At 33.7% G+C, this 26,091-nt stretch overlaps 2 protein-coding genes across 2 annotated transcripts in view; one reads left to right on the top strand and one right to left on the bottom strand.

Annotated features, from left to right (window-relative positions):
* Positions 1 to 12,558, top strand: part of tspan33b (tetraspanin 33b) — a 15,600-nt gene extending 3,042 nt beyond the window's left edge. The window contains exons 2-8 of the mRNA XM_051135739.1: positions 1,020 to 1,077; positions 1,174 to 1,301; positions 2,088 to 2,162; positions 2,940 to 3,035; positions 4,788 to 4,916; positions 8,734 to 8,895; positions 12,411 to 12,558. Coding sequence (XP_050991696.1) covers positions 1,020 to 1,077; positions 1,174 to 1,301; positions 2,088 to 2,162; positions 2,940 to 3,035; positions 4,788 to 4,916; positions 8,734 to 8,895; positions 12,411 to 12,479 — 717 coding nt within the window. The 3' untranslated portion in view covers positions 12,480 to 12,558. The remainder of the gene's footprint in view (positions 1 to 1,019; positions 1,078 to 1,173; positions 1,302 to 2,087; positions 2,163 to 2,939; positions 3,036 to 4,787; positions 4,917 to 8,733; positions 8,896 to 12,410) is intronic.
* ttc38 (tetratricopeptide repeat domain 38) lies at positions 12,096 to 26,091 on the bottom strand. The gene is made up of 14 exons (XM_051135738.1): positions 25,964 to 26,091; positions 25,338 to 25,415; positions 25,166 to 25,247; positions 24,715 to 24,886; positions 23,034 to 23,207; positions 22,685 to 22,760; positions 21,644 to 21,763; positions 21,490 to 21,549; positions 20,485 to 20,523; positions 18,366 to 18,447; positions 16,211 to 16,376; positions 14,475 to 14,634; positions 14,320 to 14,393; positions 12,096 to 13,125 (listed from the first exon to the last, which is right to left on the bottom strand). The coding sequence occupies exons 1-14, from the start codon at positions 25,991 to 25,993 to the stop codon at positions 13,038 to 13,040; spliced, it is 1,401 nt and encodes a 466-aa protein (XP_050991695.1). The 5' UTR covers positions 25,994 to 26,091; the 3' UTR covers positions 12,096 to 13,037.

Below are 26,091 nucleotides of genomic sequence, written 5' to 3'. Positions count from 1 at the left end.
AAAGAAGTCTCTTAGGCTTATTAAGGCTGCATTTATTTGATCAAAAACACAGAAAAAATAGTAATATTATTGTAATCTAAACTAATCGTTTTCTGTTTGAATATACTTTGAAATATAATTATTTGCAGTGATGCAAAGCTGAATTTCCAGCATCATTACTCCAGTCTTCATTGTCACATGTTCCTTCAGAAATCATTCTAATATGCTGATTTATTATCAGTGTTGTAAACACTGGTGATGCTTTTTATTTTTTTGGAACGTGTGATACTTTTTTCAGAATTCACTACTGGGGTCAGTCATTTTTTTTTTTTTTTTTTTTTAATAAACCATTACTTTTAGGATGTGTTAAATTGATACAAAGGCTTATGTTGTGAGAAAAGGTTTCTGTTTTGAATAAAGTTTTTTTTTTTTTTTACTTTTTATTCATCAAAAAACCCTGAAAGAAGTATCACAGGTTCCAAAAAAAAAAAGACTGGAGTACATTAAAATAGAAAACTGGTATTTTAAATTGCAATAATATTTCACAATATTACATTTTTTCTGTATTTTTGATCAAATAAATGCAGCCTTAATGAGAATATAGGGCTTTTTTAAAAAACATTAAAAATCCTACTAATCCCAAACTTTTGAACAACACTGTTTGTGTGTGTTGTTGTTTTTTTGTTTATTAGCAGTTGTCAGAAATAAGTTTTTAAATAAATATAAATGCAATCAAATTTAGCACATTAAATTTTTCTTTTATATAGTTTGGTACAGGTCTGAATAATAATTACTTACATATGCAGAATAATAATAATTATATTGCTTAATTATATATGTTAACATTCATTACGCTTTCTATGTATATAAAATCACTTTTGTACATTTAATTTCCTGCAGACATGAAAACAGTATGTATATACATACAGCATACACACACACACACACACAAGTCATCCCATTTTGTGTTTTGACGATAATCAATGTGCAGTTGATAATTTCATTATTTTGTTTATTTCTGTTCTTTAATGCATTTTTAGGTGTTTTCTCTTCTTATTGTAGCCATTGGAGTATATGCGAAAGTTCAGAAAGCGACAGGTATGACAAATGTTATGTGTTCCTCACCTCTGAATAAACTGCAGATGTGTGCGGATCAGTCGAGAGGTTAGTGGTGTTTCTGTGTTTTTTCGACAGACGCAGTGCGTGACACGTTCGTCATTGATCCTGCCGTGATTCTCATTGTGGTCGGGGTGGTCATGTTCTTCATCACCTTCTGCGGATGCATCGGAGCTCTGCGAGAAAACATACGACTCCTTAAAATTGTGAGCATTAATGCACATTTTTATTTAAAGTGACTTACAAATTAAGATTACACTCTATCTTATTTAGTAGATCAAAACTCGTTTCATATCTATCTTACTTTTCCTGGCCACAGCCATTTGTAAATTTTATGGGTCTGGCTTCCGGTCTCACATCCAGCTTTTTTTAGCTGCACAAAACAGCTCATTTTGCTGATTGAAATTACAAACTGCTGTGTCCTACCATATTATTTTAATGTATTATCTTAATTATACAAACAGTTTTACAGTTAACTGCATGTTATTATTCTTCTCATTATTTGCCTATAGCGGCTAATAAACCAGAAGTCTCACCAGCTTACATCCGTGTTGAAATATATTGGATATACATATAGGGAAGACTAGCACTAGTTGTCACATTAGGGTTATTAAAGCTGTTAACTAAAATTATTTAAATTGTTAATCAAAATAAATTAGAAATAAATAAAATAGAAATATTAGATAAAAAGGAAATGTTAACTGAAAATAGCACTAATATTAGACCAGAAATTAAAAAAAAAAGGAAAAAAACATAAAATTACTACAATTTTATGAACAAAAAATATACAAATAAAAGCTAAATATTAATTAAACATCAATAGCCATGACTTTAAAATGTCAAAAACAAATCAACACAGTGAAATATTCACTGAAGTACAGCGTGTGACAACTAGCCCCAGTCTTCTCTATACATAACAATGTGATCAATTACTTATATTGCAGTTAAAGACAATTATGACTTCCTTCGTTTTCTTTCCTGTTCCTCTCTAGTTCTCATTTAGTCTTACTCTGGTCTTTTTAACCCAAATGGTCATTGCGATCCTGGGCTTCTTCTACTCTGACCAGGTGGGCATTCACTTGAAACTTCATTGTATGAACTAGACAGGTTTTCTGCAGCACTGATATGGGATACGGGCTATCATATGAAACATATTTTTTATTGTTATGACTTTCACACACTGCAGGTTGTTAAAGATTAATTGAAGCATTAGGCTTTGGCTTGGTTAGGGAGGGTTAACCTCTTATAGCAGACATAAGTCAATCTCATGGGACAGCAAGTCCATTTAAAAGCAATCCACTATTCACTTCCATTGTTCATCTTATCCTTAACGTCAATTCACATATATAGAGTTTCCTATCGTTCTACCATTACCTCATCCTACGAGTGAACTCTTGAAGTTCTACAGTCCAGGAGAAAGTGTATTACATCACACTATTCTTCACCGTCAGAGCACACGGTTAAACAGGGCAGTTTAACGACGTCGCTTCAAGCATCTTCGCTGTTTAATGATTAAAGAGCTTTGCCACATCAAAGTGGAACCAAATGTTCCGTTTCGATGGAGGCTTTCTAGAAGGCTTCCTGTTAATGACATTCAGAGGTGCTTGAACATGCCAGCGTTAGAGGAACTGACAGGGGAGAAGCAGAGAACTCAGGGGGGCCCCAAGAGTTAATTACAACACTAAAACATATGCTATTAGAGCCGCCATGGTGAATTAGCGCTGTCGACCTGTCTCCCATAGCATAATTACATATGCATATACAACCCAGATGTAAGTGTTTGATTTTAGGTAGGTATGGAAATATACTTGGTGGCTAGACTGTATGAAGTGTCGTGTTCACAGACACGCGTTACTTTGGGGAAGTTCGTGAAAAAAGCCATTGTGCACTATCGAGATGACCTGGACCTTCAAAATCTAATGGACTACATCCAAAAAGAGGTACGACTGTTATTTTGTTCAGACTTCGCAAATTTAGCATTCATCAGGCCATTTGCATTTTTACAACCAAAATTAAAAATAAAACAAAGTAAATACATAAAACACCCTCATCTATACACTTGATTTTCTCTTTATTGTCAAACTTACAATTTTTTTATGTGTCGAATATACATTTGTAGATTGTAAATATTGTGTGTGTATGTGTATGCTGTCATTTTCCAAACCGATTTGCCGATAAAATATCATGTACACATGTATACACTTTTATATTGGTGCCGATAATAGATAATCAGCTGACCTCTAAAATAATTTATATATATTATATATATATATATATATATATATATATATATATTTGGGGTTGGCCAATTATCGGTGCCAATATTAAGCAGTTGAATGGTTATCATATTGGTCATTTTCGAAACCGATTTGCCAATAAAATATAATGTATACATGTATACACTTTTATATCGGCACCAATAACGGGTAATCTGCTGACCTCTAAAATAAATTATATATTATATATATATGTATGTATATATATATATATATATATATATATATATACACATATATATTTATATATATTAGGGGTTGGCCAATTATCGGTGCCGATATTGAGCATTTTAATGGTTATCGCATTGTCATTTTCAAAACCGATTTGCCGATAAAATATCATGTATACATGTATACACTTTTATATCGCCACTGATAACAGATAATCAGCTGACCTCTAAAATATTTCATATATTATACATATATATTAGGGGTTGGCCAATTATCGGTGCCAGTATTAAGTATTATAAAGCAAAACCAATTTGCTGATAAAATAATTTAAATGCATTTTTAAAAAGCTTTTGTCAGAGCCCTTGTTATTCTTAATATTGACAATAATTTTCATTTTTTACACCAGACATATATATAAATATATATATAGGTTCAAAATATTGATTATCGGTCTACTTTATCTAAAAAAAAAATCGGTATCTGCCCTGAAAAAAAACTGCATATGTATAGACTTAAAAAATACAGTAAAATAGTGTATTTAATATTATGATATTATATTATATTATATTAAATATTGTGAAATATTATTACAATTTCAAATCAGTTTACTATTTAATTTTTTTTTCTTGTAATAGTCTAATTTTCAGCAGCCATTACTCCAGACTTCAGTTACACATGATCCTTCAGAGATCATTGGTGCTTTAGAAATATTAATAATTACTATCAAAGTTTAAATTTAAATGCATCCTTGCAGAATTAAAGTATTATTTCTTTAATAAAACAAACAAATCCTTTGGACCAATATTACAATATTAATTTTTTAGGTTGTCTCAGCTTGGATGGTCTTTAAAACATTTTATTTTGTGAATAAAAATATATACTCCCTCATGTTGCTTGCATATTAATATATACAATTATATATATATATATATATATATATATGCTACATGAGGGTTAGTACGTGATGACAGAATATTCATTTTTTGGTGAACTGTCACTACTTCATGCCTAACTTTTGTGCAGATTTTGGTAAATATGGCGATGTGAACTCAACACATGCATGACGCTCTAAATTGGAAAATGTTCTACTCTCCAATACAGCACAGAATGTTCTCCTGTGTCTTTGTCCTTCTCACAATGAAAAATCCTTATGGGTCCAGCAAACACAAGGTGAATATGTGGTCTGAAAGACAGTGTCTAAAAATACTTTCTCTCCGTTCCTTCCTTCCTCACTTTTCCTTACAGTTCAAATGCTGTGGCTGGAGCAACTACACCGACTGGTCCTGGAACCTCTACTTCAACTGCACCCCGTCAAACCCCAGCAATGAGAGATGCGCGGTTCCCTTCTCATGCTGCACCCCTCTACCGGGAGAGGTGAGAGTCAAGCACCTACACCTACTGACTGAACTTTAATCTGCAGTTATGAATATCCAAAATGAAATGGACATAGAAATAGAAGCAGATATGAGGTCTGCGTGTGAAGCGAGGACTCATATGGCGCTTTATGAGTTGAAATAACTTTGGTGCGACTGAAGCTCTAAATCATTATAATTACATCTAACTTTACAATACTGTTTTATATTTCCCCAGTTTCACCCCTTCAAATTTAAATCATTCTCTCAAATGTTCTTGGTGGTAACACATGTACAATAACTGCATTATCTATAATCATCTCTGCATAATTATTTTAGAAACCCATATATTGGGAGTATAAAAATAGCACCTACTGTGGATATCATTTAAGTTTGGAGTCAGTAAGATTTGTAATTTTATTGAAAGACATTTCTTATGCTTATCAAAGCTGAATTAACTTGATCAAAAATACAGTAGAACTGTAATATTGTGAAATATTATTACAATTTAAATGAACTAATTATATTAGAACATATTTTAAAATGTAATTTATTCCTGTGATGCAAAGCTGAATTTTCAGCATCATTTCAGCATCAAGCGATTAATCGTGATTAATCGCATCCAAAATATAAGTGTGTGTTTACATAATATACATGTGTGTACTGTGTATATTTATTATGTAATTACGTATATATAAAAGCACACATACATAGGGCTGGATGATATTATCTAAAATCAATTGGTGCTGCGTGTGTTAACTGACACTGCATGTGCGTCCCAAATCACGTATGCACTATTTTATAACGGGTTGTAGTATAAATGTAGTATATATGAAAATTCCAAAAATCGAAAGTGCAATTTAAATACCTTGATGATGCACTTAAATAACTAAAAATGAATTAGGTAGCAAAGGGAGAGGGGCTATCAGACTCCATTTATGAATGACAAAACAACCTTTCTAACCATTCATTACTACATGGTTGATTACATAGTGCATAAGTATATACTGTATAAGTGGAGTTAGAGGTTCAGTTACGTTTCGATTACGTCCAGCTCTACACGTGCATGTATGTATTTAAGAAAAATGTTATATTTCTGCATAAAATATTTATATTTCTATATAAATTATACACACATATATATTATGTAAACATATATTATGTAAATAATTTTTGTGGAATACATGATTATTATTATTTTTTTTAATAGAAAGTTGGAAAAGGACAATTTGTTTAAAATTTTTGTTTCATTTTATATTGTTACTGTCACTTTTGATCCTTTCTGAATAAATATTTCATTTTTTTATTTCTAATTTTTATTTAGTTTCTTATTTTATTTTTTTACTTATTTATTTTTTTAAATTGGAGACCTAACGCATGCATAATTTTAATTTGTGGTGCTAGTTACTGAAGTTTTACGAGTATTAATATAGCCCATTCCTTAAACGTATTTGCTTTCTTTACCTAATACATTAAACTTATTTGTTCAAATTCATAACATAATTCAGAGGTTTTTCTACGAGATCAGAATGCATTTTCACCTAGCGGATGATAAAATGAGCGTGGGGAAAAAATGCCACCAGGACCCAAACCATATTAGAACAAAAAAAAAAAAAAATTTAGAAAAGAAAAGAACACTGAAATGGACACAGATATCCTTTATGTATTTAATCCCATTTTATTAACCAACGTCTTTGCTGATGACCTTCGATGCTCCAATTCAACAATACGAATAAGCAAAAATTACTTCAGATAAACTACTCATTTTCACTTTTGGTGTGAAAGGGCTTTACATTTGCCAAAATGAGAAAATTTTATATTACAACAAAATAAGCAAGCCCTGCCCAGATTTAAAAAGTAATGCAAAAATCCATTAAAAAAAACTAACGTAATTAGTAACTTTTTTAGGGAGTAACACAAAATTGTAATGCATTCCTTTTAAAAGAGACTGGCTGGTCCATGTTTAACTAATCATCCAGAATACCCTAGCAAACACATAGCAACATGTTAAAAACCGCTCAACCGCTTTAGCCACTGCAAAACCCCAACAACCAACTAAATCACTCTATCAAACATTGCACGTGCAAACACCACTCCAAATTTCAAAAACTGTAAAATTTGAGTTCGGTTATACAGTGATCCTTCATTTTGATCCTTTATTTCAACACAATCCTTCCCCGTTTGTTCTCCTTCTTTGTAGTCTAGCATTAGCGCAAAGGCAAAAATTATTTTTCATGTCATCAGCTCAACAAAACTGTATGTGGTCATTGGTTTATTACACTCTGCAACAAAGTGCCAAAAAAAGACGGATTCAAAGGGTCGAGTCAGCCTGTGCGCCTTCAACTTTAACAATGATGGCCTGTGCCGCTAATTACCCCGGTTATAATCACATCAGTACGAGCTTTGTGAAGTTAAACAGATTGGGTTTACCAAACGTATCAGTGATACAAAGTTTCAATTTCGGCACAGTTGTCACAGCAGCAACTCGAGAAGAATTTATGAGTTCTGAATTGCTTTTTTGTCTCTCAAGACAGCGAATGACCGAGCTGTGCCATTTTGGCATGACGTCCAAAGCAGCTGCTTGGCTGAAATGCTAAATGTATGCTCCAATTCAATCCGTGAGACGTGTCTAAATGCTGATAAGATACTCAAACAGAACATAGATCACCGATTTAGAGCGACTCCTTGGCAGACCTAAATATTATGATCTCGGTTCCCTTGGCAAATGTCTACGGTGATTGCTGGATAAACACTCTCTAAACAGGTCAGAACGGACGAAATGCAATTCTTTCAAACAAAAACAGAAGGAAATCGAGCAGCTATGTCACATTTAAAGACGCTGATGCTTTATGGGTTTAATTGTTTTGCAGTATTCAAACATATTGTTTGAAGTGAAAGGAACGATTGAAAATTCAGTGATTCATCCAAACAGATGTTCGGCGGCGCTGCTCTATGGCATCTGCTCAAAACAATATGAAAATGAATCATAACGTTATTTCAGGGAGACCTGCTGAGATCACATGTATTTAGTTAGTTAACCATCAACACAAAATACCCTTATAAAAGTGATATTTATCTCCTTTCAGACATCTTTCAGATGCAAGCGTGTAGGTTTTTTTGTCAGTTGTAAGTCATGGATACTGACAGCTGTGTGAAATCTCTGTAGAAAAGGGTGATGAATGTTAAACTACACATTAAGGAAATTCCTGGTGCAAACATTCAACTGAAAACTGCATATGTCTACAGATGTGACCTTGACCTGCATTCTACATCTGCAGCACACTAAACAAAAGGGAATTCAACATCCTCAGGTTGCGTGGTAAAAGACTCACACTAGAGTTGTAAAAAGCTTACGGGGAAATGACCGGCCGTGACACATTAGATAACGTAGGATGGAGTAAAATCAAAAGATCCAGTAGGCTTGGGAATGTATTATGAAAGTGCATGCCAGACCAAAAGAAAGAGAATAACAGAATGAAAAGCACTAAAAACCTCTACATTATTAACTAGTTGATAGAGTGCAAGTCAGGACAGCTCCTAATGTATGCAGGTGTTGTTATTACCCTGTTATGAAGATGCTAAGGCGTTTTGGGTGGTTATTAGATGCTCACTTACTCTCCCAAAATCACCTCAGATGAAATTCTAGTCCCTAGATATGGCCAAAATATGCATAGTATTAATAATGCTGCTTGTTTTAGCAACACTACTAATTAATCATGTTTGCATTTGTATACTATAGATTTAAAATGAGGTGCATTAAGTAAACATGTCTAGAATGAGGCTAACACATCACTGCCCCCTGCTGCTTATAGACTAAAAAACATCTTGCTCTATTTTAGACTGTGATCAACACCATGTGTGGTTTTGGGGTTCAAACACAAAACCACCTGGACGCCACTAAATCCATCTATCCAGTGGGTTGTGCAGACAGAGCTGTGATATGGATTGAATCTCACCTGCTGTTAGTTGGGGCGCTGACTCTGGGTCTCGCTTTACCACAGGTAACATTCAGCTTCTAAGTGGTTTCAGTTTCTCAAACAGACGGCAATCTGATCATGGGCGCTGACTGGTTATTTTTAGCAGTATTGCTGCACAAACAAAAATTGTACTCAATATTAATGTAGAAAATTCTGAAACTTGTGAGTTTCTTTCTTCTGTTGCACATGAAGATATTTTGAAAAATATGGGTAACCAAACATTTGAACCCAGCTGTCTTCCAATGTAAGTTCAAAAACACTATATTCAATGGGGGCCACCCACATTTCATCAGAAGAAAGAAACACTTTCTTGTTCAAAACGAACAACACTGAAATAATGAGTACATCACACAAAACAATCTGCCAAATCACGTTGGTTAAGCCTATCCACCTTATTTTTCCTGTAAGAGTGGCCACGGTCTCTGGCTTTCGGTCTTATCTGTGTCCAGCTATTTTTAGCTGTACAAAACAGCTCATTTTGCTGCTTGATATTGCAAACTGGTGTGTCTTACCATATTATTTTAATGTATTACCTTCATTATGAACACACAGGTTTGTAGTGCAGTTTTACCATTTACTGCATGTTGTTATTCCTCTCATTGTTTCCCTATAGTGGCTAATGAACCGGAAGTCTTGCCCAAGGTGGATAATAATTATTTATGTTTTAGACAATGTTCCTTTAAGGAAAGTCATATCACTCGGCGGCCATCTTTGAAACGCCTCGGTCAGGCAAGTGCAATGGTCAGTATAAGTGAAAAGTCTTGGGTATTCTATAGTCTTTGGTTAGAGAGAAATATAGAGAAAGACTTAGAAAGAGCACAATATTTTGACAAACCAAAGTGGTAAAGATACATACGAACAATATTAATTAAGATATTAGCCTAATATTTCACCTACCTGACTGGAAATGATAAGAACAAACACGAATGCTGTCAAGATTCTTGCCCTGGAAATCCTTATTCAGTCTGGCCAATCACAAACGCCTTTTGTTCCTCAGACAGTTTTTTGCACTCTTCTCCAATTGTTATAACTTTTGGCAGTCTATAACACTCAAGATGTGTTTCCTGGTCCAACCGATTAGTACAGTCCAAAACATGACAATAATTGATCATTTTCACCAGCAATAATCAGCAAAAGTTTTGTTCAGTTCAGTGACATTGTTTATGTTCAGTGCCGCCAATATGGCCGACTGATAATGTGTCCTGAAAACACTCTATTGGTAACAGTGTCGATCTCTAAACCAAACAGCCAAGCTAAATTAATAAGTTATAACTGTTTTACCTTTTCGTTATGACTAGTGCCAGTATTGTCAAACTTCTGTAACAGAATTTTTAAAACAACTGTCATCAAAACAACAGCAGCATAGAGATACCTGGCTCAGCGGTGTTCCTCACGTCATCAGATTCATCCGCACATAGTGTATCATTATAATTACGTTTTAGCCAAAAAATGCAGTCAAACCAAAATGTATTTAGACACCTTCAATATTTCTCACATTATTAGTTTATTCACTTTACTTTTGAAAATGGCAAAAAAAACAAACATATATATATATATATATGAAGAGTTCAGATGCAAAACCAGCTAAATCCATCTGACGTCTTTCTTTAAAAAATGCATTTTTATCAGGCTCAGATGTATAGGTTTCTATGTAAGTACCGGTACTTCTGATTGGGCTGAGGCTGGAATTTATATATATGACAAGAACTCTGAGTTAAGCTGTGTCAGAACAAATTCATTTTAATAATGCCATCCTTCTGTTTGACTGTCTCACAAATGACTTAAATTGAATAGCTGTCAGCAGTCCGCTGTTAAATTTAAGTACACAAATAGATAATACCGATTTAGGTCAAACAATTACCAAGCAATGCTTAATTTTGTTCAGTCTGTGATGTAAAAAGGTCACATTTGCAATTAAAGAAAAAACACTTAAGCAAAACATGGTCAGGTTAAAAAGCGTCTGAATAATTTTTGGTCCCTATTTTTTTTTTGTTTTAATTAATTTTACTGGTAGTCCACTGTATGAAGAACTTTTGGATATAATATGTCAGTTTAAATGAACTATAGTGTCCTGCACCCACTAGTAAAAAAAATTATATCTGGTGTCTGAATAATTTTTGGTTTGACTATACCTCATATGTGACCACTAAACCAGTTATAAGGGTCTTTTTTTTTTTTTAAATTATGATTTTTTTAAATTCATCTGAAAGCTTGATGTATGGTTTGTTAGGATAGGACAATATTTTGCAGAGATTTTGAAATTTGAAAGTCTGGAATCTGAGGGTGCAAAAAAATGTAAATATTGACAAAATCACCTTTAAAATTGTCCAAGTGAAGTTCTTAGCAATGCATATTACTAATCAAAAATTCAGTTTTGACATATTTACGATAGGAAAATTTACAAAATATATGGAACATGATCTCTTCTTAATCCTCTTATCCTAATGAAAAAAAAAAAAATTGATAATTTTGACCCATACAATGTATTTTTGGCTGGTGCTACAAATATACCCCTGCTACTTCTGACTAATTTTGTGGTCCTGGGTCGCAGTACATTCTTCCATTCATTCTCCAGCCCATTTGTCCTTTGTAGGGTCACAGGGGTATATTTTTGCGAATGTGCCCTGCTGGGGAAAAAAAAAAAAAAAAAAAAGCAGAACCCATCACAGAAATTCTAATGGTTTCCACTACAAATACCATTAAAAACCATCAACTTAACCATTAAATGGTTTTCTGTAGGGTGTTTTTGGGCATTTTCCATAGAAGACAATCAATTACCAGTAGAAACCCATAGGGTCAATTACAAATTTTGTGATGGTGTCTAATTTTATCTTTCTTTTTTTCAGTGTAATGGGACAGGCCCTTAGTTTGTAAATTGTGTCAATTTTGCCTTTATTTTTTTTTTTTTTTTTATATTTTTTTTTTTTGCATGTGACATAATTAAAACAGTAGGAGGTGACAATTTTTAAATAATTGAATCATTCAGCCAGTTCATTTAAAACAAGCAGGAACAAAACATATAATTATCTCTGAGTGAGTTTTTCAATCGTTCACTCAACTATTCAGATTTCATTCAGAAATTAAAAGCACTTTCCCTAACGTTTGCTCAGAGACTCGCAACTGCTGTGGCTTTGTTAGAAACTATTCTCGCTGGTGGAACAGAAACAGACAAGTTACTGGCAATACCGTGTCTGTTCATTATAAATCAGTGAAGCATGTATCTCTATGTGTGTGTGCCCTTTTTAATAATTCACATAATTAAGGATATAGATACAGGCAACCTGAATTATACACACATTCCCAAGACACAGTCAAATGTAATCCAACAAATCCATGCACCTCCCATATACATATATATCCCTTTCTAAGAGCGTGATCCTTTTGAAATGAACGTTGTGTATTCGTATAGCGCATCACTCAATGCAATGAACTGCATTTCCATTCATGAATTTTTCAGTGGGCGTTGGGCAGAAACTGAAATTACGATCTCTCTCCATGCACTCTGCTGTCCTGACACAGTGCTTCCGTTTGATCTACAGATCGCAGGCATCGTTCTGTCTCAGATCCTCATTTCTGAGATCCAGGAAGAGATCGGATCCGTCATGTAGAGGCAGCAGACAATCACCGGCGGTGTTGCCAAACTCTCACATTCTGGAGTGATGCTTTCATTATGCTCTCACAGTTTCCTAACAGTTTCATTTCACTCAGCCTTGGAGCCAGTTTTTCTTTATTTGCTATTTTAGTTTACATTTTCTTGTTATTTGATTAAAAATTTTGTCTGTAAAGCTTGTGAGATTGTTTGTTATTTCTTCATTACACATTCAAAAGTCTGGAGGCATATTTGTACGTTTATTTTTAATGCACACAGCATTGAATAATCACGGTCATTTGTTGCATTCCTACTGTTCGGACTTGAATAACAAGTAATGCAAAATGAAAATCTCATTTCAAAGAATTTCCATTTCATTTATGTCTTGCGACGTAGGAGGAAGAGACTAGACGTGGAGGAGTGAACCCATTAAACACAAGACTTTGTTCAATGCAAACTCTTCGGCTGCACTCAGGCTCTCTGATCTGATGTCTATAGTTAAATGTGTTAGGAAAGCGGCCTGTAATTAAACCAACAGAGAACAGGCTGTTAACCGTGTAGGGAATGGGGTCTGCATTTAAACATGTAAGGAGTGGGCTCTCTGGATCAGCCGGTTTGTGAGCAAGGAGTTTGGCCGCACTGCGTCTCTCTCGATCAGCATGCATCTAGGGACAAAAACACACAACACCTGCTTCCTCAGAAAGAGTCCAAGAAAATCCCTGCAGGAGAACGTTTCTGTGTGAATGAGGCATTTTAAAAAATATTCACATGCACTTCATTTTATGCACAACCTGTGTAGAACAGGTGGGAGTTTGCAATTTGGAAGGAGTTTCGATTTGCATTGCATACTAATGAAATGCAACATGTAAATTTCTGTTTGAATCTGATATACACAGAAATACCTGGCATCCGCGGACAGTTTGGTTATAATTAGCACATCAACTTACATGACAAGCGATATTTAATGGGAACCCTGTGGCCTTGTATGGTGGTTTTATTCATTTCTACATGAAAATGACTGTGCACGTCTGTTGTGTGCCTTTGTTCGCAACCAGTTCAAAGAAAGCAGAGAATTTTCACAGAATTTTTCTTTTTTAAAAGGTATTTGGCCATGGTTTTTGATCTATTGTTCTCTTCAGTGAACAAAATTATTTTTTTGCACTTGGAAAGACATCTGTGTTTATAACACAGATTAGTTGACAGTGAGTAGAAGAAAAAAAAATGATTAACTTCCTTTAAAATTCCCAAGTTGAGAAACCTAGGTTTAATGTAATGTTCCCAAATGCTACATTTTACTTTTGATTTTCTCACCCATGTTTATTTAATAAATAAATAAATAAATAAATAAAAAAAATAAATTCTCTTTTTATTTTAACATAACAAAAAGAGAAAATAAAATATCATTTATTTATTTTTTATTTACTTGTTGTCTCAGTAAAGCTATTTGACAAATGCAAATGCCAATTTTTCAACCAGATATATTTCATTTATATATTTCACAAAAAAAAACTGAACTGAATGATAACCATTTATTTATTTTTTATTGTAACTTAGTGGAACATATCAGCATACCTGTTATGTCAAATAACATTATTTATTTTATTATTATTATTAAAATTAAAACATTTGATCTCTCTAATCTTCAAAATGCTAATTATCTTCTAGATTCTGCCAGAGGTATGTAAACGTAAACTTAACATACTTTCAATGTAAGTTAAAAGGACAAATTATAGTAATGCATCTCAAGCTTAAACTGTAAGCATAAAGTGCATTTAAAGTGCAGCATAAAAGCACAAAAGAGAACAAATGAGCTATTTGAAAACCATTTTTCACTTAGAGGGGTGTAACGCAACCTTTACCTGGCAAATCGCTGGTGTTCTTTGTCGCCTGACTTCATGGCAGCGTGAATCAGGAGCTGATTGAAAACATCTCTCTGCAGCAGAACAAATAAAAAGGTTCTTTAGAATGGAAACACAGCTTATCTTATATGTACCGTAGTGAAGTGGTGAAAGACCTGTGCGTCACTGCCCCCTATCTCTACGAAGCGGTCTTTGATCGGTTTGAGGAGCTCCACGGCCTGGCTGTAGTTCCCCTGGTCATACTCCAGCAGAGCCCGACACATGGGCAGCCCCACACGCTCTGCTATCTGGAGCTGACGGCTCTCACCTGGGTCTCTGAAGAAGGAAATGTGTTAAAATGGACATTTTCTGCCATTTATTTATCCTCAGGATATTCCATACACAACAAATCTGACCCTAGACCACAAAACCAGTCACACGGGTATATTTGTAGCAATAGCCAACAATACACTGCATGGGTCAAAATGATCGATTTTTCATTTATGTTAAAACTCATTAGGATATTAAGTAAAGATCATGGCGTAAAGATCATCTCGGCCAAATATTGTCCTATTCTACCAAACCATACAACAACAGAAAGTTTACTTATTCAGCTTTCAAATTATGTTTAAATCTCTATTTCCAAAATTGACGCTTATGACTGGTTTTGTGGTCCAGGGTCACAAATATGACTTTTTTTTGGAGTTTGCCAGCCTCTGGTCATTGTATGTTAACCGCAGCAAGAAGGTGAACTGACTTTTTATTCAAAACAACTGGTTTTGTGTTAGTAAAAAGTGACATAATTTCAGAATAAATGTTTAGAAGCTTTATTCCTTGCCTGAAAAATGTCCATGAAAAAAATACAGATAAGACAAGGTTAAAATAATATTAATTAAAATATTCTTATTATTTCAAATGTAAATTTTATACAATTTAGAAATCATAGATTAAGAGGCCACTCACACAGAAAGTGTTTTTTGTGTGCAGACCACAAATAGTGGATATCAAAATATGTGAGAGACAGGGCACAGGAATTTTGGATGGAAGCCCAACTATTGTCAAAGTTGTAAACACGACTGTGTTCTTCCATGAGCGGGTTTGGTATCACAGCATCTTTGGAACGTTAAAGAACACAACACACATCTACCAGAAATCCTGTATAATTCAACCAATCTGATGACGACTTCGAGACTCCTGCAGTGTTTTCAATTTTGTGTGCCATATGCATCAAACATTCAGCCAATGGTCCCGCGTGTTGTCTAAGGTTAAGACTACGTTTTTCCTAACAGTACTCTAATATTGAGTAGAAATAAAATACTGTGTCAACTTAATAGAAACAAAATATTATCTGGATTTTTCAGAGTGTAAATTTGTGCAGTATATTAAAATACATAACTGCCTTTTATATTTTAGGTGGTCTGTGGCATCTAAATTTTTGAAAACCCTGATTTTACGCAACAATTTCAGTGTGTGTGTAAAGTTGTTACCAAAAGCCTAAAGACAAAGAGCGGGTTACAAAAAGCATTGTGCTCTTTGTGAAAACACTGTTTTCTTTGAACAGATGCCGTGCTGAAAATACAGCTCCCAGAGGATTCCTCTCCATCATGTTATCTTATAAAACACAGCACGCTGACAAGAAATGTATTTCTGTGCTCGGTTATACACTCTGCGTTCATTCTGTACAACCTCTACCGGACGTTTGTTTTGGCTGCTATGACAAATTGGAATAAATATGCATGCTGCGCAACAGCCCTTAAAACCCTAGTCTTCCCCAGAGCAGGGAAATTTCTAAGAAATCTCACACGGAGCCTGAAGACACGCTACATTCATCCATAACTCAGCCTCCCACCCATAGGCAGAACCTGGCCGTAATGTAATCTCTCGAGTGGGTTATGCAATTTTTGCAGCTCACTTAGCCAGTTCCTGGAGACTCTCCAGCAGGCGCTGAGTGGTGGCGGTCTCCTTGCTACCCAGGGAAACCATGAGGAAGTGCAGGTCGTTGAAAAGTAACGTGTGGTCCTCTGTATGCGGCTGGGTCACCTGCAGCAGCTCTCGGTAGCGGTCCTTCACGCTCACACCTGAAATGAAAAATAATTTATACATAGAAAACAGTTGCACCACTTTTGGTGCATTTCAGCATGATTATTCCTCTTGTCAACCAACCATAATGCAACACATCCACTTTCACATTCCAGCTCATCTGTGTTTCTGAACCATGCCTACCGGCAGCTAAACCGGCCAGACAGCCAGGGACGCTTCACTGATTGCTACCAGCTTCCCTCCAGCTGTCTTAAGGTGCAGTCACGACAGATTTCACACCCCATCCATTTTCATGTGAATACGAGAGAGCAGAAAGTTCAAGTCTGCAAAACCAAAGTTCAAGTGAACTCTAGCCTGTGAAGTAGCATAGTATAAAAACATCTGAGCTTTTTTTTTTTTACATTTTTAGTAATTTTGCATGCTTTAGATGGTGTTGTAATAATAAACACAATAAACAACACAATAAATAATAATATTTTTCTGTGTTTCTAGCTGTGTTTCTTTATAAAACTGACTGTAAGACCGCAAACATATCCTTGAAAACAGATCATGATGTCCTGTACTTCAACTGTGCCCATAAATAGGCTAAATAAAATAGAGCAAGAGGAGTTTTATATAACGTTAGTCATTTTTCAAACAACATCACCCTAAGATCAAGAGCGGAAAGGTTGAACTTCCCTTTATCTTCCATTTATCTTCTCTGTGGTATGTCACAAATCCTCAAGTCCCAATAGATAAAACACCTTCTAGATGACCTCCTGAACCTCATAGTTTGCACTGTAAACATTTCTTCCTGCAACTACCATGTTCCACAAGCAAACATGAAGAGAAATATGTTTTTTCAAGCCTTTTTTCTGCAAAACCTGACTCTTGCTTTGTCTAAACTTGATGTAAAATTGTGTAATATTGTGTAAATATTCTTTCTTCAGAGAATATATTTCATTTTTTCTTATAAGGCAAAACTGTTTTAATCTTTTTTTCTTTGTGTTTAAGCATAAAACAAGACATTTTTAAAACATAAATTATATAGATTTTTATTTTACTTTATTACAAATCAAACAAATTCAGTTTTTCATTCATCAGTTTTTTTTCTTATAAGGCAAAATGTTTTAATATTTTTTTCTTTGAGTTTTAAGCATAAATCAAGACAGTTTTAAAAATATAAATTATATACATTTTTATTATATCGTATTTTATTTTATGGCAAATCAAACAAATTCAGGTGTTTTTTCTTTCTTCAGAGAATATATCACATTTTTTCTTATATGGCATTTTTTCTTTGTGTTTTAAGCATAAATCAAGGCATTTCTTAAAATATAAATTACATATATTTCTTTTATTTTATTACAAATCAAACCAATTCAGGTGTTGTTTTCCTTCAGAGAATATCACTTTTTTTTCTTATAAGGCAAATTTGAAAATCTTTTTTCTTTGTGTTTCAAGCATAAATCAAGACATTTGTTTTTTAAATATAAATTATATATTTTATTTTATAACAATACAAATTAAACAAATGTAGGTGTCTGTATTTGTTTAGCAATAGCCTACTCCTGTTACACACAGTATAATCCATGACCATATTTTAACGTGGACATCAGAGCAAAGCAACAAACTGGCTGCATGTTTTCATCTTTTCTGAGCTGGCAGACGAAACGCACAAAAAAGCCACAAAAAAAAAGAAGAAGAAGAAATTAAAAATAAATGTCCTTTTAAACCCATCTGTTGTGTTCACCTTCACCAGTCTAGTTCTTTACCAAAAATACACTTGTTTTCAAGGTTCAGAAACATGCCTAATGTTTTTCAATCACATCAGGGCTTTTCAACATGTCCGATTCACATTATATTCCAGCACAAACTCAAGACACAACCTGCCTTGATTAAGCAGTGAAATGCAAATGTATTCAGCATGTGCTGGCTGCTGATGGATTTTTAACACAAATGGACTCTACAGAAACATTTCTCTGCTCCTGCTCAGAGACAGCGAGGTGTATTGTATTCAATCTCTATTTTGAGACTTGATATCTCACCTTCCAGCTCCAGTCTGTAGAGCATTGAACAAGCGTCTACGACGTCTAGCATGGCTCCAGACTTCAAACAGCGCCGAGAAACCTGGAGAAAGGTTTAAATAGTCACATTACCAGAAACTTCGACTGCACATTCATTTCAACTTGCATTAACATTACGTTATCTCTGACAGGTCATGAAGCTAATTCATATACACCACAGTGCTGTCAAAAAAATCGAATTTCGAATATTCGTCGAATTTAAAATAAAAATCCACATTCGAATGCAAAAAAAAAAAAACATTTTATGGCGGGACGGGTCTCTCATTCCACTGCATCTCATGTTTTAAATTAAGAAAAGTAGCGTTACTCTTTGTGATTGGTTTTCCGTGCTTTGTATTAAACTATGTATTCATGATGCTGTTTTGTTTCTAATTGTTTGAGCAACTTAATTCATTATATGTGGTTTATAAACATTATTTTAAACATTATGCAAGTTTTTCAAAGATAGTCGTGTTATTATTTTATTAGAACAGTGGATTAGTAATATTTTGCCCTCTTGTGGCCTTAGGAGACAAGCCAAAAGCTTCCAGCACCAAGTAGAATTCGAATATTTGAATTCTGATAATACTTAAAGGAGAAGTCCACTTCCAGAACAACAATTTACAAATAATTTACTCACCCCCTCGTCATCCAAGATGTTCATGTCTTTCTGTCTTCAGTCGTAAAGAAATTATGTTTTTTCAGAAAAACATTTCAGCATTTTTCTCCATATAATGGACTGATATGGTGCCCCGAGTTTGAACTTCCAATGCAGTTTAAATGCGGCTTCAAACGATCCCAAATGCGGTTGTAAACGATCCCAGCCGAGAACAAAGGATCTTATCTAGCGTAATGATTGGTTATTTTAATAAAAAGAATACAATTTATATTCTTTTTCTTGTCTTACCCTGCTTGGACTGTTTTTTTTCCGGACTGCTTTTAATGAAAATAACAATCGTTTCGCTAGATAAGATCCTTATTCCTCAGCTGGGATCGTTTACAACCGCATTTGGGATTGTTTGAAGCCGCATTTAAACTGCATTTCAGAAGTTCAAACTCGGGGCACCATATCAGTCCATTATATGGAGAAAAATGCAGAAATGTTTTCCTCAAAAAACGTAATTTCTTTACCTTGGATGGGGTATTTATTCTGTTCTATTATAGTTGGCAAAAAGAGAAGTCTGTTTTTATAGAGGAACTTGACTGGCTTTTTTCTTCACATCTAAATTCAAAAACATTTGAGGGGGGGAGGGACAGCAGTAAGTGAGGCCCAACTCCATATCAATATTAAATTTTCAACAGGCACAGATGTGGTCACGAATGTTTGCTCATGTAGATTCACAATATGAATATACACTGTACTTTAACTACTGGTCTTTATATAACTAAGCTTTTATGTTATGTAATGTTTGTTAATGGCTTATGAAAGTTATTACAGAGTGTTATCTACATTTTTAACAACTTTCTAAATATAAAAGCTTAATGGTATTTGCCGGAAGAGTGCTGTGTCTTCACTGTGCCTTCTTGGAGACTGACTAAATGCACCTGCTGAGATGAATGTAGAAATATTCTGGGACTATCACATCAACCCTCGCGTTCAAGATGAAGATTTTAAAAGATAAAGAAGCATGAGTTATTAAATTAGTAATAACTTTAGCCTTCAATATTCTCATTTCCATGTACTGATGGGCTGCTGACAATGTGTCCCTGCTGTAAATGAGTTCTGATTCATATAAATTGAAGTGGGTGTAGTCTAAAGATTTTGCCTTGACACCCATATGCTCCTGTCTACACTTTCACCAGCTTGAATTTTGTCACATTCCATATGGGACACATGACAGGATTTACACTTCTCCCCTGTAGGGACTAATTACATTCACTACATGCCTGTAAGGTTTATCCTACTCTTGAAAAAGAAGTACTGTGGCGGTACCATGGGTGGTATCGGATGCCACTATCTTTGATATATACTGAACGTTGTAATATGTTCATGTGCTTTGGTGCCTTGGTGACTTCAGAGAATACCATGCTATTATATTGGAAACCAACATAGTACCATGCCACGTTAGCAAACATAATGTTTATAATGCAGCGCACTGACCTGCTCATCAAAAATCTTCAAAGCTGCTTCATAATTACCCTGTGGAAGAAAGAAATAAACAATTTACATAGAAATAAATAAAAAAGACATACATATATATCCCATTCGAAAGTTTGGGATCAGTAAGATTTTTAATGTTTTTAAATAAGTCCTCTATGCACATTCCATTTCAACTTCCATTTATTTGATCAAAAATACAGAAAAAAGTAATATTATGAAATATTATTGCAATTTAAAATGACAGTTTCTTTTAATATACTTTAAAATTAAATTTATTTCTGTGATGTAAAAATGAATTTTCCTCAGCCGTTACTACAGTCTCCAGTGTCACACGATCCTTCAGAAATCATTCTAAATGTTGATTTCTTATATAACAGTTTTTTTTTTTTAACTTTTTAGAATTCTTTGATGAATAAAACGTTAAAAAGAACAACAGTTATTCAAAATAGAAATCTTTTCTAACAATATAAGTCTTTAATATCACTTTTGATCAATTTAACACATCCACATTGAATAAAAGTATTAATTTTCTTTCAAACAAAGAAGAAAAGAAAAAAATACTGACCCCAAATGGAGTTTATCATGTGTCATGTGGAGTAATGATGCTGAAAAATCAGCCTTGCATTACAGGAATAAATTCTATTTTAAAGTATATTAAAATCGAAAGCCACTATTTAAAATTGCAATATTTTTTCTGTATTTTTAACCAAATAAACGCAGCCTTGATGAGCATAAAAGACTTAAAAAAACATTAAAAATCTTACCGATCACAAACTTTTGAATGTGTATACTGTATGTAATTAATGTATATACAATTCATACATCCATACAATTTATTCTGAGATGTTTATATAACGCCTGAGGTTTATAAAGTGCATGATAAAAAATTGAAAATTGAAATTACAGTATATACAAACAAATAAATTAAAATAAAAAATAAATTAATATAAAACATTTTGCAATTGGGATGTAATTTTGTTGCCTTCCATGTTAATAGAATTTTACCTTTTCAACATGATACAGAGCCCAGTGCCAGTAATTATGACACGCCAACATGTCACACACCTTTAGGGGAGAAATAAGACATCATATGACCTGGATTTTTTATAATACACACATATGTACATGTTCTTCTCCTTGTTAATATTTTGAGACTGACCATCCAGTCTTTCTCTGTAGAGGCCATGAAATTTAGTCCCTTGTCCATCTCTGCCTTCATCTCATGGACATGAGCCACAGCGTGGACACTCCAACCATCCTCAGGGGTCAGAGCCAGGGCCTGCAGGCATAATGCATTGCAAAAATAGTGCATTCAGTTAATAAGGAATTATCAATAAATCATTAACAAACATTCTATAATGTTTAACTGATTATTAGTTAATATATATATATATTTAAATAGTTAGAAATATGAGATGAAGTACTTGTTAATGTTTACTAATACATTTATGAAACATTACCTGATGGCTAACAAATCATTATTTCAAGCAAATACATGTTAATGATATACAGTAGTATATTAATATAAGTGTTGAAGCAATAAAAAGCATGCATTGCACCCAAATTACAATGTATCTTTTGTCTTCAGCAAGCATTTCACACAAACATTGTTACAGCAGCCAAAGCCCATAAAGATACTAAATTATTAGAAAACATTTAGATGACTGCTCATAAAGGTACTAAAGATTATTAAATGTTATTAACATTGTTAACATATTAGCCTATGATCTGTCAAGCATTGCATAATGTTTATTAAGGATTTATTAATGAAAGGTATTAGAAAGTGTTTCCGAAAATACTTTAATAATTACTTAATATATTTTTATTTACTTTTGCTGGTGCAACACTCTCAGTAAAAACAAAAATTAAAATATATATAAATTAAACTGTTCTAATTTTCTGTGTGCGGAACTATAAAATATTCATTGTCCAGTACACTGCACTTTATTGGGCTTGTGAAAATTAAATCTGATTACATTATTCTCTTTATTTTCACCAGTTTTGCAAGACAAGCACAGCTCATTTAATGTGTTTACTGCATGAAGAGGTTTATCAGATAAAATATTAACACAATTATAATTAATAATGCATGTTTAATAGCATAATTAGTCATTTTTTACATTATAGTGCCATACCTTAAGAAAAGAGTGAGCAATACTAATTAACAACATCCATTTAGTATGCAGATAAACAAATCTACCTCTTTTGCCATTTTTTCAGCTTCGTCGTACAAACGTGTCTCAAGAAGCCCGAAGGAATACATCCCTTTAAGATAACTGGAAAAAACATCCAACGGAAAATAATTACTAAAATTAAAAAATAAATAAAATAAAATAAAATAAAACTAAAACTGATCAATTATTAATAATTTCTCAAATATTATGTATATCACACATGTTATATATTTATATATTCTATTTATTTATTATTATTAATTGATAATATTATTCTTTATGTTTGTTTTGTTTTGTTTACAGTTATTGCACAATTCAATACATCTTAAGCCAGCATTCAGATTGGCTTTGGTAGACCATGGGCCGGGCACCTGCCTGTAAAACGGCATATGCGGTTTCCAGTGGGGCATAACCCTGGCCACCGAGTCCCTCATTTGAGTCTGTTCACCCAGGTAGAAGAGTCCATCATGGGAAAACTTCAGTGCCAGCATGTCTGTGGGATGATCCGCCAGAATACCCTCCCAAACCTCACAGGCCTTGTGCAGGGCTCTGAAACACACCATACAACCTAATTCATTCATAACAATTAATTCTGCATTTACATCTTACAAGTATAGGGTAGATTACTTATAAACTGTAGTCTGTTACTGATTACTTGATGAAAGCTGTAGTCAGTAATGTAATCTAGGTTACTCATTCTAAGTAAAGTACTCTGACTACTTTTTGGATTATTTTTTACCTAATGTTACTGTTTTAAATTTATCTTTGTTTTTTTTTCCCATATTCCGAAGCATCCACTGCAAAATTATTTACATTACATTTACATGGCCATTATATATTGTGAATATAGTCAAAGCTAAATGGTATACTTTCTTAAATAATAACTCAATAGACCAAATACAGTGAAAGATAAATAGTTGGTATTCCAGATGTACAGATGTGGTATGTCACCTTTATAGTGTTTTTTTTTTGTTTGTTTTGTTAAATGCAAACCCTGGTTTGTATATATTTACTGTAGGCCATGTATGTTGGATTTGTTCTACAATAAATAAACAATCAAAAAAAAAAAAAAAGAAGGATTAGGGAAAAATCAACAAATTATGAATAATTTGCTGCCATTTTATGAATAATGACATATGCATTATAATATAATACATATGTAATATGCATTCATGTAATCCATAAAAAAGTAATTATAATCTGATTATGAGTATGTTAAAATGTAATATAATCCAATTATGAGTACTCAATTTTTATAATCAGATTTTGTAATCTATATAACATGTTATTAGTTACTACCCATCACTGCATATTACACCAGCGTTGTTTTAATACTATTTTTACACTAGCACAGTATTAAGATTTTTAATTAGCTTTTATTTTAGCTTTTTAATATTAGTTTAAGTTTTAGTAACTAACTAATATATTTCTATTACATTTTTTAAATAGAATTTTAGTACTTTAACTTAAAAATACCCATTTGGTTTGTCAGGTTTGTCAAGTTTTTCATCTCGTATTTATATTTTATTTATTTCAGCTCTATTTAAATGATTTTTAATCATTTTAGCTTATGATAACACTGCATTACAGTCAAAAGTATTTTGACTCTACTCTCACAACAGTCCTTTTCAAATCTGAAATTAGTTTTTTTAATCACCTAAAATGCATGAAACATATTAGTCACCTTTGACCGCTCTTTAAAAATTAATCTTTTGACAACAGTATTGGTTTTACTAAAGCAAATTAATTAGTGCTGAGAACATAAATAATGGGAAAACTTCAGGACGAAGGCTTCTTTATTCAAGAACTTTAATCAGGCTAAAACTTTCACATGACAGTCACAAACTTTACTGCCCAAGGATACAGTAAAGTCAATGTGAATCTTAAAAGAACCAATTCATAACTGCTTGTAGGCCAAAGGCAAATTTGCTTGAAATGAATCAGAAATGGGCTCAGAAATGGACTGAAAATGTCCAATACAAAAAATCATGTGAAACGTTCATAACATCACCTGTTGAATGTTTTCGTACAGCTAGAATGTTTCATGTGATCTCACCCTTTAGAGAAGAGCTCCACGGCTTTCACATGGTTCCTTTCTCTCGTCGTGAGCTCCTGAGAGTTTGCCAACTCCACGGTCCTCCTCACTGCGCTGGCCAGTCTCTCATCCCGCAGAACTGAACTTCCTGTTCCCACCAACTCCAACCCAGTAGAGATCACATGACCCATCACTGCAGCACAGAGGAGAGAATGTTGGCTGGCTTGTATCACCGTAAAGGAGTTTATCTTGTGATAATAACCAGCTGAATGCACATTATCATACTTATTACATGGCTACTTACCAAATAAATAAAGGGACGTTGTTGATTTTGAGATCAAATTACTTCAATATTACGTGGGAAATCACTGTGAAGTGATATAAACTATACTACAATTTAAATCCAGAAGCCGTTTAGTACTTACAACCTTTACAGTGACTTTTAAGATTATTCAGTGTTGTAATCACATACCAAAGTCCGGGTCTGCAGCTTTGACGGCTGCCATACAGCCTTCGATTCCTCCCAGTGTCTCATTATTACGCCAAGTCACATACTAATCACAAGAGATAGTCATATTCAGGTTATACTGTAAATGCAAAAGCCAAGGCACACAGTTATCATTATATATATACTGTATATGTACCTGAGATAGTATAGCATCGTATAGTTTACAGGCCTCATTACTGCTGGTGGACAGAGGCAGACCTTCTGAAATCCATGCCTGACAACATATGCACAACAGAAATGACATACTGCATTAAGTATAACTGTAAATGTCGGCTAGTAAGATTGCTTGAATTAATTTTGTGCCCCCAATGCAATATTTAATACAATATCTAATGCAATATACTGTGCAAAACAACATGCAAAAGACTTTATAAGAAGTAAAAAGATCTGTTGTGATATACAAACTGCTGACAAATCACAAACTGAAACCTGAAACCAGCTCTTATAGTGAGCATTACATGTTGTGGTTTTGTTTTTGCAGTTACTGTTTGTGTTGCATACAAGATTGTATTGTTTACAACGTTTTTGTCTTGTTTATAACGTGCACTGCAAGCATGGTAAAACATTTCGTTTCACCTTTTAGTTTAATAAAGCAAACTAAACTAGTTAAACGCCAATGACCAGGTCACCAGAGTTCAGCTAACTTTTTACAGACATTGTAACGAGTTGAGGATTTGCAGTTTGCTACTTTTTATCTCGAGAAACCCATAAAAACTGCATTCGCATTGCGATTTACATATTGTCAACACATTTCTAACTTACCTTGCAGTCTCTGAAACTCGACACGTTCATTCTCACAGCTAGAGGTTTCCTTCAGCTTTGACAGACTCGTGAGCTTCGTGAAGCCTTTTAAGTCGGATCTTCCCGATGAATCATTTGAATTAGTTCAC

This window comes from Labeo rohita, chromosome 18 (genome assembly GCF_022985175.1).
Source record: "Labeo rohita strain BAU-BD-2019 chromosome 18, IGBB_LRoh.1.0, whole genome shotgun sequence".
Lineage (NCBI taxonomy): Eukaryota > Metazoa > Chordata > Actinopteri > Cypriniformes > Cyprinidae > Labeo > Labeo rohita.
The sequence above is the reverse complement of the archived record's forward strand: the minus strand, read 5'-3'. Positions and strand labels throughout refer to the sequence as shown.